Source organism: Hylobates moloch, unplaced genomic scaffold (genome assembly GCF_009828535.3).
Source record: "Hylobates moloch isolate HMO894 unplaced genomic scaffold, HMol_V3 SCAFFOLD_17, whole genome shotgun sequence".
NCBI lineage: Eukaryota > Metazoa > Chordata > Mammalia > Primates > Hylobatidae > Hylobates > Hylobates moloch.
The window spans coordinates 38,917,925-38,931,336 of record NW_026652292.1 but is presented as its reverse complement, the minus strand read 5'-3'; the positions used below and the strand labels follow the sequence as shown (position 1 = coordinate 38,931,336).

At 38.9% G+C, this 13,412-nt stretch overlaps 1 protein-coding gene across 1 annotated transcript in view; it reads right to left on the bottom strand.

Annotated features, from left to right (window-relative positions):
- The window catches only part of GHR (growth hormone receptor), a 316,033-nt gene that overhangs the window by 26,728 nt on the left and 275,893 nt on the right, over nucleotides 1-13,412 (bottom strand). Inside the window, exons 7-8 of the mRNA XM_032135754.2 lie at nucleotides 7,898-8,070; nucleotides 3,029-3,207 (exon numbers count right to left, since the gene is read on the bottom strand). Coding sequence (XP_031991645.1) covers nucleotides 3,029-3,207; nucleotides 7,898-8,070 — 352 coding nt within the window. The remainder of the gene's footprint in view (nucleotides 1-3,028; nucleotides 3,208-7,897; nucleotides 8,071-13,412) is intronic.

Here is a 13,412-nt window from a genome sequence, read left to right as displayed (position 1 = left end):
TCTAGAACCAGAAATAACATTTGACCCAGCCATCCCATTACTGGGTATATACCCAAAGGACTATAAATCATGCTGCTATAAAGACACATGCACACGTATGTTTATTGCGGCACTATTCACAATAGCAAGGAGTTGGAACCAACCCAAATGTCCAACAACAATAGACTGGATTAAGAAAATGTGGCACATATACACCATGGAATACTATGCAGCCATAAAAAATGATGAGTTCATGTCCTTTGCAGGGACATGGATGAAACTGGAAAACATCATTCTCAGTAAACTATCTCAAGGACAAAAAACCAAACACCGCATGTTCTCATCATAGGTGAGAATTGAACAATGAGAACTCATGGACACAGGAAGGGGAACATCACACTCCGGGGACTGTTGTGGGGTGGGGGGACGGGGGAGGGACAGCATTAGGAGATATACCTAATGCTAAATGACGAGTTAATGGGTGCAGGAAATCAACATGGCACATGGATACATATGTAACAAACCTGCACATTGTGCACATGTACCCTAAAACCTAAAGTATAATTAAAAAAAAAAAAAGACAAGAAAAGTAAATAAAAGACATACAGATTGGAAAAAAAAAAAAAAGAAAATGTGGTAGTATGTACAATGGAATGCTATCAGCCTTAAAAAAAGAAGGATATCCTGTCACTTGTGACAATGTGGATGAACCTGGAGGATATTATATTAAGAAAAATGATCCAGAGACAGAAAAACAAATACCACATAATGTCACTTATATGCAGAATCTAAAAAAGTTGAACTCAGAAGTAGAGAGTTGAATGGTGGTTATCAGGGGTTGTGGGCAGGGTGCAGAGTTAAGGAGATATTGATGAAAGAATTAAAATTTTCAGTTAGGAATGAGTTTAAGAAATCTATTGTACAAAATGGTGAGTATAGTTAATGCTTATGTATTGCATTTTGAAAAACTCTGAGTAGATTTTAAGTGTTCTCAACACACAAGAAAATGGTATGTGTGGTAATGCATGTGTTACTTAGTGTGATAGAACCATTCTACAATGTATCCTTATTTCAAAAAAATATATTGTACACAATAAATATACAAAAATTTTTTTGATCATTAAAAAAATTCACCATTCTATCTAGTACTTTGAATGGATCATTTCCCCATGCATGATTTGATTACATCATGTATTAGTCATTTGGAAAATATTGATTCACTGAGTTGTAGATTTTTCTAAATGTTCATACATTTTATTACACAATATAATTAAGTCACTTTCATTAATATCACCATCAATCTCTTCAAGAAAAGTCTTCAAATATTAAGACACTATCAAGCTCACGGTTGGAGACACAAATTTTCCAAAAAGGCAAAATGAATTGCTTTGAAAAGTCAAATTTTTTCCACTGCAAAAAAATACTGTCAGTTGTTTTTCTTGAAGCGACAAGCTCGCCTCATTATTTTTTGAGAAATGTTTGCCAATTCAAATATGAATAACCATCTGCCAGTTTATCAGTTGCTCTTCCAAGTAAAAATGGTGCTCCAAGCAATAAAAGCGACTAGTTCAGCTGGCAACTCAGTCATTTAAGTGCTTTTCTTCAAGACAAATACAATACCTCAATATGCAGCAGACATGCTTAATGTGTAATTCCCATGCGTCACACAGAATATTAATAAGCTGTGTACTCAAAGGTCGAGATTTAGTAAAATTAACAATTTTTACAGCTTTGTCAAGAACTTCATACGTGAAACTGGCTTTTTCCTCCTTCTTCACCGGGAGTGCATGACTATTAGTAAAATTTAATCCTACTGCCTTGCTTCATGCTAACGTGCCAGCAGTGTTTCCAGCATTGCTTTTGTGCCATTAAGTTAAATTTCAACATAGTGAATAAAATAATATTTTAGTGTATTGTGAAAATAGTACTGAATTCCCTGAAAGGGTCTTAGGGAGCCTCAAGGGTCTGTGGTTCCCACTTTGAGAACCGCCACCTCAGGTATTTAGCACAGTGCCTTCTGCATAGTAGTTATTTCAGTACCTGTTGTTAAATAATGTTTGATTGTAGCTTGGATTTAGACAGTCTTGTTTGACTTAGCATCCAACCAGGCATTTTATTTGTACCAAGTTACAGAACAGATATCTAAATTAAAATGATCCAGAAAATAGAGCCTCAAAGCCCCGTATTGTAACTACTCAAATTCCTCCAAACTTAACTTTCCTCTAATGACAAAATTGGCATCTTTTTCAGTGGCTCACTGAATGTCCTGGTGTCTCAAAATTCTGGGAGTGATCTGTGCCAGGCTGCTGGGCATCACCTGATGAGTGGCCAGAAACTGCTTGGCTTGGCTGTGGCTGTGGCTGTGGCTGTGGTTAGACAGATTTAGAATTAGTTATATTGGGAGCAGCATGATACTCCTGTTTTTCCTCTTGTTATGTGCCATGTGAAATTTATCAAAATGCTGAGTTCCATATGCTTGGTAAGGAAGAGAGGGATTCAGAGGTCAACTGGTACCATGCTCTCTAATTGCCTACATAAGAATCTCAGCTTGATTCTTCTCTGAGGTATGTAACAAAACATCCTTCTGAAACCTCTAAGAGACAAATTCCCTCCCTCTGCTTTCCTGTAGACACGTATGAATTTGTTTTAATGGGAGTCTTTTGAGTAGCAGCAACTGAAATCATGGGAAAATATTTGGCCATAGTCACTGCTGACTTGATCACAAACTTTCCCATTTTTATTCACGTCCCCAAAGACAGCTAAGTGGCCAGTCTATAATTTTACTCTAAAGTTAAACTGGACAGCAAGAATGAATGGTGAAATAGTTTCCTTTCCTTCCACAGGCCTCCATATATATATAAGCATCTCCTGTCTTACAGAATTTCAAGATAATATTTTACCCATTAAATAACTTTTTCTCAAATAAGAAATTATGGAGCATACAACATGAACATGTGGTATTAGGTCAAAGGAAAGTCTAATGATAAATGAGAGAGAATTTGATGAAATAGAAAGAAAAGTCAAAGTGTAAGGTGTAGCAACATCTTACCATTTTCCATTTAGTTTCATTTACTTCTTTGTATTGAAGTTCATACTCCAGAACCATCCATCCTTTCTGAATATCTGCATTGGGTGGTGCTTCCCATCTCACTTGGATATCTGCATGAATCCCAGTTAAACTGACGTTCAGTAAAGTCCAGTTGAGGGCAATGGGTGGATCTGGTTGCACTGTGCAATTCAACAGAGCATTAGTACACAGGCAGACACAATTTAATATTAATGGAAGGCATTCTTCTCAGAAGACCAAATTACTTTCTACATTTTTGATCTTTCATGCTCTTATTTCTTCCAATATTTTTCTTATTATAGCTTTCACTTTATAAGAGAGTAACTTTTTTTTTTTTAACTCAAGGATGACTTGTTTTTAATTTTTAAATAAGCCCTTACAAAAATTCCTTTTGGAGTAAAAAATCTGATCACTATTTTCAAGATCTGCCATGTTTTGTATTTCTTTTTGCTCTGATATCATAAATGCATTGAGATTTTGGCAAAGGAATTCATTTTCACTTGAAACTGAAAAAACAGAGAGTCAGAAAGACCTACAGAATTTAGACATGGGGCTGCTTTGGAACTAGGGGTAGAGAAATCTTTTTTCTTGCAACTATGTATGGCCTGGGGGCAGGGACCTCGTTTACCTCATTTCTGTGTTGTTCCCTGAAAGACTCATCTTTGCCTCACTAATCCATATTCCGTCAGCTGTACTTTCAAGATATAACAGAATCGAACCATATTTCACTGCCTGCACCACTATAACCTGGTCCTAGCCATTATCCTTTTCCACTCTTCTTTAATCTTCTCGTACAATCTTCCTGCACACTCTGCTAATGCTCCCTAGCTTTGTGGTCTTCCTATCCACATGTGATATTTTCTTCTGACATAAGAAGGAAGAAGGCATTATGCTAGTTTCATAAATGGTGACGATTCAGTGTTTTCTTTTTCTTAACTGTCACATGAACAACTTGAAACATTGTTTTCCTCAGGTTCTATTGATATACTCTACAGTCCAAGGAAAATTTGTTGCATTCTGCTTAGTAGGACCTCAAAGACCACAATTTCTCAGAGGCTGATGAAGAAAAATATGGATTCCAAAGCTAGCAACTATGTCTAAATTTATATTCTAGGTAGTTCCTGGTAAATTATTGCTAGTTGGATCTCATTACTGAGGGTTTGGAAAATCACTTGCAGATACAGAGTAAAATTTACTTTCTTTTTCTGCCATATATATAAAAGGCCACCTAGAGTGTCGCAAAGTGTGCATCCCTAGGGTTGACTGGAGATAACTTTACAGATATACACAGTGAGGAGCTCTTACTGGCTGTCAAATCTGGTGGCCAAAGAAGGAAGCTCTTGTGTGCACTCACAGTGAAAACAGGCCTTATGGTGGAGGAGCATACTGTTGCCCTCTGTGGGGTCAACACCACCTTCTTAAAAACAGGGAGAGTCAAAATTTGATGAATCATAACTACATTTTGAAAATTAAATTGAAAGGATAAGCAAAATGGCCAAACTACATATGCCGATATAATGGCAATAATTCCTCACCCTTCTGGATTTGTTGGAGTTTCAGGAATCCTGATAATCAAAGCTTAACGGTTTAAAGTGATCAAACTATAAAATTGTTTTTAATGGAAGATTTTCTATAACTTATTACTTATGCTGCATTTGAAAAATAGAGGATATGAGACAAGGTCCTTTTGGAAAAGGCTTGGTACCACCATTACAGGCATAATAATGACCTCCTGTGAGATACCATTACAGGCATAATAATGACCTCTCCTTTACCTCTATACATAAATCTACATGCTATATTGACAACTCCTGTGAGACATTTTAAAAATATCTGAAACTTAATACATCCACAAACAAACCCTTGCTCTTCCTCTCCAAAACCTGCTCTCCTTCCTTATTTTCCATCTCTGTTAATGAGGACTCAATTCCTCTAGTTGCTCAGGATAAAAACAATGAACTTGTCCTTGGCTCATCTTTTCCTCACTAATCCACATTCCATCAGCTGTACTTTCAAGATATAACAGAATCCAACCATGTCTCACTGCCTGCACCACTATAACCTGGTCCTAGCCATTATCCATTTTCATTCTTCTTGTTTCACTCGTCTCCCCACTGTGCTCCTTTGGTCTTTGTCCCCCTCCAGTCTATTCTCCATGCAACCCTCAAGCGAACTGACACAGTGATTATCCTAACACTTACATTAGATCACATCACTCATCATCTAAAACCCTCCAAAGGCTTCCTACCTCACTCCAAGTGAAAGCCAAAGTCTTTGGCAATGGTTGGTTAGATTTCACTGTCTTGTCTGTGGGATTTGGTCTCATACCAGTCTCCTCGCTCACTCTGTGCCCACTCCACCACCTGCCTGCTGTTCATTGAGTGAGGAAAAGCATGCTCCTAGTTTGAGATTTTTCTTCTGGCTGTGCCCCCTTGCTGAAATACCCTTCCCTGAGACACACACATAATTATCCTCTCCAATCCTTCTTTATTCAAATGCCACTGACTCAGAGATGCCAATCCTGAAAACTCAACACTGCAACCTCTCCAACACTCCTATTCTCCTTTCCTATATTTCTCCATAACATTGTCGCTTTCCACCCTCACTGGGATTAAATCCCACCAGGGAAGACAGTTTCTATCCCCAGCATGGAGAACACTGACTGGCCTGAAAGAAGAACATAATAAATATTTGCTGAATGAACTGAATGAATGACAAATGTGTATCTAATATAGTACTTCAAATCCAAAGAACAGCCCTGTGAGGTAGTACCATACATACATATTTTACGAGGAAGCTGAGGCTTATAATGATTGACAACTTTCTCAAGATCTACTAGGGTTACCTTAGTTCTTTGTTCTCTTTCACTCTCAGTACCTTGCCCCACAACTGTTGTGCTAGTTGTAGCTACCTGTCATAATCTTTTACCTTGATCATCTCAGTCTTTTAACCTCTTCTACCTCTAGTCAGTCCCACTCCAATCTACGTTTCACAATGCAACAAGATTAATTTCTCTGAGGCATTAACAATAAGACAAGTGGTACTGCAAATCCTCAAGAGTAAGAGCGTGGAGGCTGGAGGTTCAAATCCCAGCTCCACCTACTAGCTCTTGAACTAGTCCTTTAACTGCTCTGTGCCTCAGTTTCATTATCTGTAAAGTGTGATTGCAAAAGATGGTTTTTATACCTGACACACGGTAAGTCTTTTGTGACTGTTAGCTATTACTATCCTCAAGTAATTTCCCTATTTAAACATCCTCAAAGGTACCTCATGACAGTTAAAGTCCAAATTCCTTTTTGGGGCACAAACAACTACTGATGATTTCTCCAGCTGACTAGGAGGGCTTCCTAACTGCTCCTGAGTCCCTGAGCATATGCTATTTGTTACCGCTGGAACTTGGTAGTTACTGAAAGGCAAGTCCACTGTGGTACCTGACAATACTCACTCATGCTTTTGATCACTGTGGGTCACCACTTTTTTAAAAATAGGGAGAGTCCAATTCCAGTTCAGAGGTAACTAAACTGTCACCATCTCTGTGCAGCCCTTCCTCATCCCTCAGGCCTGTCAGTCATTCACGCCTTTGGCCACGACCTTTGCAGCTCTGTATTCCATGTATTTCCAGGCTAACACCTATCACACTTCACTGCAATTATTTGTGAACATGCCTGACTTCCCTCTTCGACTGTATTGTACTTATTCTATAACCACCACCACCAGTACAGTGCCTGACACATGATAGGCACACGTCAGCCAGGTAAATGAGTAGGACTGGCTATTGGCAGAGAACAGGGCTAGAACATGGGTTTTAACCCAGTATTCTTGCTACTGTCCCATTCTGCTATCCCATTTAGTTTCAGCTCAACAGCTGTACCCACTGATGTTAGGACACATACTAAATTGTCTTTGCAAAGCAATTGGGTTATCTTTACTGCTTGATACAGTTCTCTTAATCTTCTCCCTTAAAGTCAGCCTATTAGATTTTATTTGTTTCTATCTGTAATTTCTAGCCACATACTCCTATGTCTTCCAGTCAGCTTATGCCTAGAAAACCACATAAAAAGAACAACACATTTGGGAGAAGCAACGAGGAATTCCTATAAGCAACAAATGAGCTTTTGTGGATAGATTTTGAGGCACCAATTTCAGCTACTCAAACTCCTTCTTTGATTCTTTCTATTTTGCTATTTATACTATTAAGGTATAAACATGAATATTCTAATTACAGTTGTTTGTTTTATTTGTTTTGTTTCCACCTTGTGTCCATATGATGGGCAAAGGATCCTCTGTTTGGATCTTTCGCTTCATTCACTGAGCTGATTATCTCCAGCATTTGTTCTGAGATCTAATAAACATGTCTTTAAAGTGACCGTGGCTGTTTTGTAAATGTAAAATTCCAGAATGATTATGCTTTGTGATAAAGAAAATCTAGCCTTTGATTATAGCAATGGTAGAGGTCAAAGGCCAACATATTTCAGTGAATCTGAATATAAGCATCCTATCAAATAATTAGGAAGTAAGAAATTCTAAGAATATATTAAGTTCACCCTTTGCAGTGGAACATAAGAACACAACACAGCTTCAAAGATATCCTAAAGGAAAAGACTCTACAAGGTTCCTACTCTTTTCTTCACAACATTTACTGCCAGGCTGCTTTACGTTAAAGTCAACTTAAGTTCCCCTTGATCTTTTCCTCTTGTTCACCAGCTGATCCCATCTCCTGTAAAACAGATCTCCATCTATCTATAGAACACTGTTACAAAGTCTTCCTACTTGATTATACTTGGACCTTGCAGGCTTCCCCATTTATTTAGTCTAAAACTATGTCAAATGAAACAAAAACCTGTGATTTACCTATTTCGTCAACAGAGAAACACTTTTCATCCATTGTACCACCATTGCTAGTTAGCTTGATACAATAAGGTATCCAGATGGAGGTAAATGATGAATTAAAGTAACAGCTGTTTTCCCCAGCAGAAACATAATCAGGGCATTCTTTCCATTCTTGAGTCCATTCTTGAGTGTTCCTAAAATGGACGGTTAAAAAAAGATTAATTGTTCCAAAAATCATGTTGTAGCTCAAGTCCAAGTAAGGTGCTTGATAGTCTGATTCAATAAATTGGAACACAAGTATTTTGTGAAGAGGTATTTTAGCAACACCATTTCCGTGACATATCACATCGGTGGACAATATCATCAGTGTCTGAAGACTGCTACGAGGCCGTTTGGTGCTTCTGCCTACAGTAAAAGCTTCCGTTTGTTGAATGCATATGCTATGCCTGCTCATAAATTGATTCCTATGGTAGGTACTTTATTATGCCCGTTCTATAGATGAAGGTTCTGAGACTTAGGGACATTTAAAAAATGTTCATTAAAACAGTACAGAGAATCACCCCCAAACTAGAGATTCCCAGAGAACAGTGAAGGTTTAGACCTGGCTGTTTCACCAGCCTATGGTGAAAGAAACTGAGGAGACAAGTTGATGTGTGCTCCAGGCAGAGTGATGCATTACATCCAGCACCAACGCTGTGCAGATATAAAGATAAGTAAGATGTGGTCCCCTAATTTCAGGCTAAAATAAGACTCAAATCCCCATCTGAGTAGTTTTTTGGACCTCTTATATTCATTCTATTGATATTTAATGAGAATTGGTTATGTCTAAAACATAATGACAGACCCTATGGGGGATTCATAGATGTCTAAGGAATTCCTCCTGCCTCAGAAGGAAAGAGTAAAACACGGCATTACAAAGCAATGTGGGTAAGTGCCCATTAGTAGTGCTCTCTAGGGTCCTTAAAAGTTCAGAAGAGGGAATGATTGCCCTGGCTCTTCATGGAAGGCTTCAAGGTGGAGGTAGGTTTTTAGCATTCTTGAAGGATGAGTAAAAGTTTAATAGATGGCAATACGGCAAGGAAGGGAAGAAACAGAGGGGTCAAAGGGATTGAGGTAAGGAAGTATGGGCATGAGTGTGGCAAGGGAAATAAATGGCAATGGAATGACAGGAAAATTTTCTTAAATTAGAATTGCTACTTTGGTGAGGTAGTTTATCATCTCCCTGTTATTCACTAGCCTATTAATTGAGAAGACAATATATAAGTCAAAGGGACATAAAACCACGTAATCTGTGGTCGTGGAAGATGAGGTAGGAATGGCCCTGTGCAGGCAGAGGCGCCTGTGGCTCACAGGCCAGACTGTGGAGGTTTAGGACTATCCCTCTGTGGGATGGGTGCTGGGCAGCAGTGGACAATGAGAACAATGCAGGCTGTAGGGAAGGCAGGGCCTGGAAGGAAAGGATGCAAAGCTGGGAGAAGACACCTATTTCCTTCTTATAGCTGTTTCTCAGGCTGGTCTGCTTGGCACTAGGAGAAAACTTGTGTAGTATCAGAGGGTCCTTGAGACAGCTGCTCTTCAGCTGTTGGAAGGAAATTGGCATTTAAATGGCAGAGACTCCAGGGTCTGAGACAGTGAATTGCTGCTTTGGTTGAGACTCTTAAAAGTTACATATGCTGGCTGGGTACGGTAGTTCATGCCTGTAATCCCAGCACTTTGGGAGGCTGAGGCAGGCGGATCATGAGGTTAGGAGCTTGAGACCAGCCTGGCTAACGTGGTAAAACCCCATCTGTACTAAAAATACAAAAATTAGCTGGGCATGATGGCATGCTTCTGTAATCCCAGCTATTCGGTAGGCAGGCTGAGGCAGGAGAATTGCTTGAACCCAGGAGGCAAAGTTTGCAGTAAGCCAAGATCGTGCCACTGCACTCCAGCCTGGGCGACAAAGCAAGACTCCATCTCAAAAAAAAAAAAAAAAAGTTGCATATGCTTGAATGAGAGATTCATCTCTGATGCAAAAAGTAAATGGGCAAAAGGCAGAAGAAAAGATAAGGTGTGTTTGTGTGTGTGTGTGTGTAAGTATGTGTGTATGTAGAGTCATAAGAAAAATGTTAAAAAAATTAGGAATAGGTGGGTGGTTCATTGAACTATAGTATACTTAATTTGATATTTACTTTCAAGCTAAGTAAGAGTGCATTAAAGAGAGTAGTTGTAAGAAGATTGCCCAGAAAATGAGGCTTCCACGTAATAGAAGGGATATCAAATGTACTTAGCATAAGTGATAGCATAAAAGTTAGAAAACTCAAAGTATTAAGATGTTCCAAAGATGTTGATAGTGTTTAACAGGTCTGGATTTCTAAAAGATTAGCACTTTCATGATTCACAGAATTTCTCAACAGTGCATGTCAGCACCTTGGTCCCCGTGAGGACTGTTTAAAAAACCCTGTTTAGATTATCCCAAATCCATGAACTCCACAGGACAAACAAAGCATTTATTTTAAGCATGATGGATCAGAAACAGCTAGTTCAAAACACTACTTCCAACCTCTTTCTTCATGAACCAATGTTGAATTTCATTTTAAATAAATATTTATAACTTATATTTTAAACTTTAAATGTAGACAAGAACCCAAATTAGCTCATAAAACAGATACTGTGTCACTTGCCTTCTCTGGGTTGAATGTCTCTACAGATGACCAAAATCAATATATGGAAGCTCCCCTCTGCTCTTACTCCCAAAAGTTAAGTGCTTTAGGTTTGCTCCCAGACTATCTTGTGAAATGGAAGGGGTGAGAACCATAGAAAGAGACTAACATTAAAAATAAGAATAAACAGCAGAAGAAATGTTTTTCATCTAAAGACAACCAACTGGAAAAAAATAATAAAAATAAAACATCATTTATGTTTTTAAGGGCAGCTGTTTTCATGACAGAAAGTGCACGTTTTTGGCTTTAAATTTAATACTTTTGTTGAAGAAAAATCAAAGTAATAATGCCCTTTCTCCCTACTGATTTTCCACATAACCTTGTATAGAAAATGAAATTTCTCTTAAGACCAGGGTAATTTTTGAAGTGGGGTTGAATGGGTATGGAAGAGGTGGGGGATACAGCCTTAAGGACTGAGTGTTCACATGCCCACTTCCTTTAAAAACACAGCATTTCCATGCAAGGAGCAGAGAGCAGAGCAGCTCGAACATGCTTCCCAGAGCCTCTTTTTACCATGCCTGTAATGTGCATTCATCCTGAATCCCCTGCAAGCTCAGAGGCTGAATTTGGCACTATCACCATCACAGGATGGCAGACACTGTTTTGAATCAGCTGCTCTAACATGTGGAGGCTGCCTCTTCTGCCAGCTACCTGGCAAGGAGCAGAGCCAGGCAAAACACACAACTGCCTGTAGGGCTGTGCCTGAACTGTCCTGTTGACAGCCTGACATCTTCACTTTCTGTTGTGCTTTAGATACTCAGGCCAGGCCAGCAAACTGAAACAACTGCACCGCCCACTGACTCTGGCTTTGGATAAAATCATCTCACAGTTTTATTTATGTGTCAGGGATGCGAAGCATGTTTCTATAGTTTCAAGAGTTGCCTGGCAACTGAGTTCTAAGAAGCAGTGACAAAAGTCAGAAAGTGCATTTGTATTGTCTTCTTTGTGAAGTGGGCAATGAGACGTCAAATATATCTGTACACTAATCAGTCCAGGCCAGTCCTGATGCTCCTAATCCCTCAGTTTTACCCTTCTTGGATAAACTGGGCTGTGGGCTCATAGTAGTTTGGCTAAGATATTCCAAATAGTTATATTTTATAGAAAAAACACAAATATCTAATTTTGTAAGTTTGGGTTGGCACTTAATCATGAAGCTGTACTTACCCTCCTGGGATTCCAAACACTACCAGGGCAAAATCTAAGACATCTTTCTGAATATGTCTGAAAGTTTCCCTTTACCCAGTCACACTTTCAGCAGCATCCTTGGTAGTGTAGATCCTGGATTTGAACCAGGGATGCTGAAATGACTGGGGTGTGCATAAGATGCCTGTGGACAGAGTTATGTGACCCTGATGGATGAGGGCAAGGGATATATATTTATCAAGGCTTCATTCCTTTGGATTTCTCTTCTTGCTCATCAAATTTGGTAAATATTGGGGTAGCAAAAAATTATGTTCATAAAGTGGGCCCAACTTAAGAGGTTATTCTGCTACTTTTCTTTACAGTTTGGCTAATTGTGCCTGCACAAATAACTTAATGATTCCACACATTTCAAAAGTGTCATCAAACATACTAACTTCATGTCTGAATGTATTTATAGAAATCAACTCTGTTTACTGGCCCCAACCTCTCTGTGGTGTCAGCCTTAAGGAAAAATATAGTATACTTGGTGCCCAAACATTTCATCTTCACTTCACTTCATCCAAGAGACCTCTCTTACACTGAAAGGTGGGGAAGGTCCGCTTGGTTGCTAACTCCAAGTATTTTTTTATCTGCAAATTAAGCAGCAGCTCTGCATTAAAATGCTCTTATACCAATAATTACAATAATTATAACAATTTATTGGTATAAATGGTCTTATACCATTTATAGTCATTTTATAGTCCAGGAACTGGATTTCTATATCATAATTATTTTTAAATTATCACTATACTATCGATAATAAGAATACCAGCTACCATTTAGTGAGTACTTATTATGTGTCAAGTACTCTGCCAAGTATTTTTCATGGGTTATCTCATACGATCCTCACAAGAAGCCATGAGGCAAGTCCGTTATCTCCTTTCTGCAAATGAGGAGGCTGAGTTGTACACAAACTGGCTAATTTCCTGAGTATTCCTTGGTGAGAAAGTGCAGAACTACACTGAAGTGCAGGTTTGTTAGCCCTGAGCTCATACCCTTAACTGCTGGCTGCATCTTCCTTCCCTATTCCAGCTCTTCGGTTGGATAGACAACGTCATCCTCTGACTAACGAACACCTTGAGCCAAGGACAAATGGTCCTCACTAACCCTGCATCTTGGCTTAGGCCTTCTCTGGGGGTTGGGTGGAAAAGAGGAGATAATGAAGTGTTTAAGCCTAAAATGTAAAAAAGGGAAAAATATACAGAGTGAGAGTAAACAAAAACGAAAATAATGCCAGGTGAAGGGGAAGAAATAAACAACTTGGGTGGTACCTATATTGAGAGGTCTTTGTTTCACCCTTCCTCTGTTATTTTAGAGGGTCACTGGTAAAAATGAAAAAGTACTACAGTCTTTTACTGAATATATTTAAGAGAAGGAGTGTATTATCTGGTTAGAAAACAAGCTACATCTTTTCAAACATACATCTTTTCAAAAACACCTATAGCTTTCCACCACAAATAAAGTAAAATTCAAAGCCTTGCCCTTGCCTATGAGGTTTGGCATAGTCAGTACCTAGGTAACTCTCTGATCCCTTCCCATATCACTCTCCTCGCTTTCAATCTTGTGCCTTCAGTGCTGGCCTTTTTCATCCCTCAAATATGCCAAGACTGCCTCAGGGACTTTGTACTTGCAATTTCCTCTGCCTGGATAGC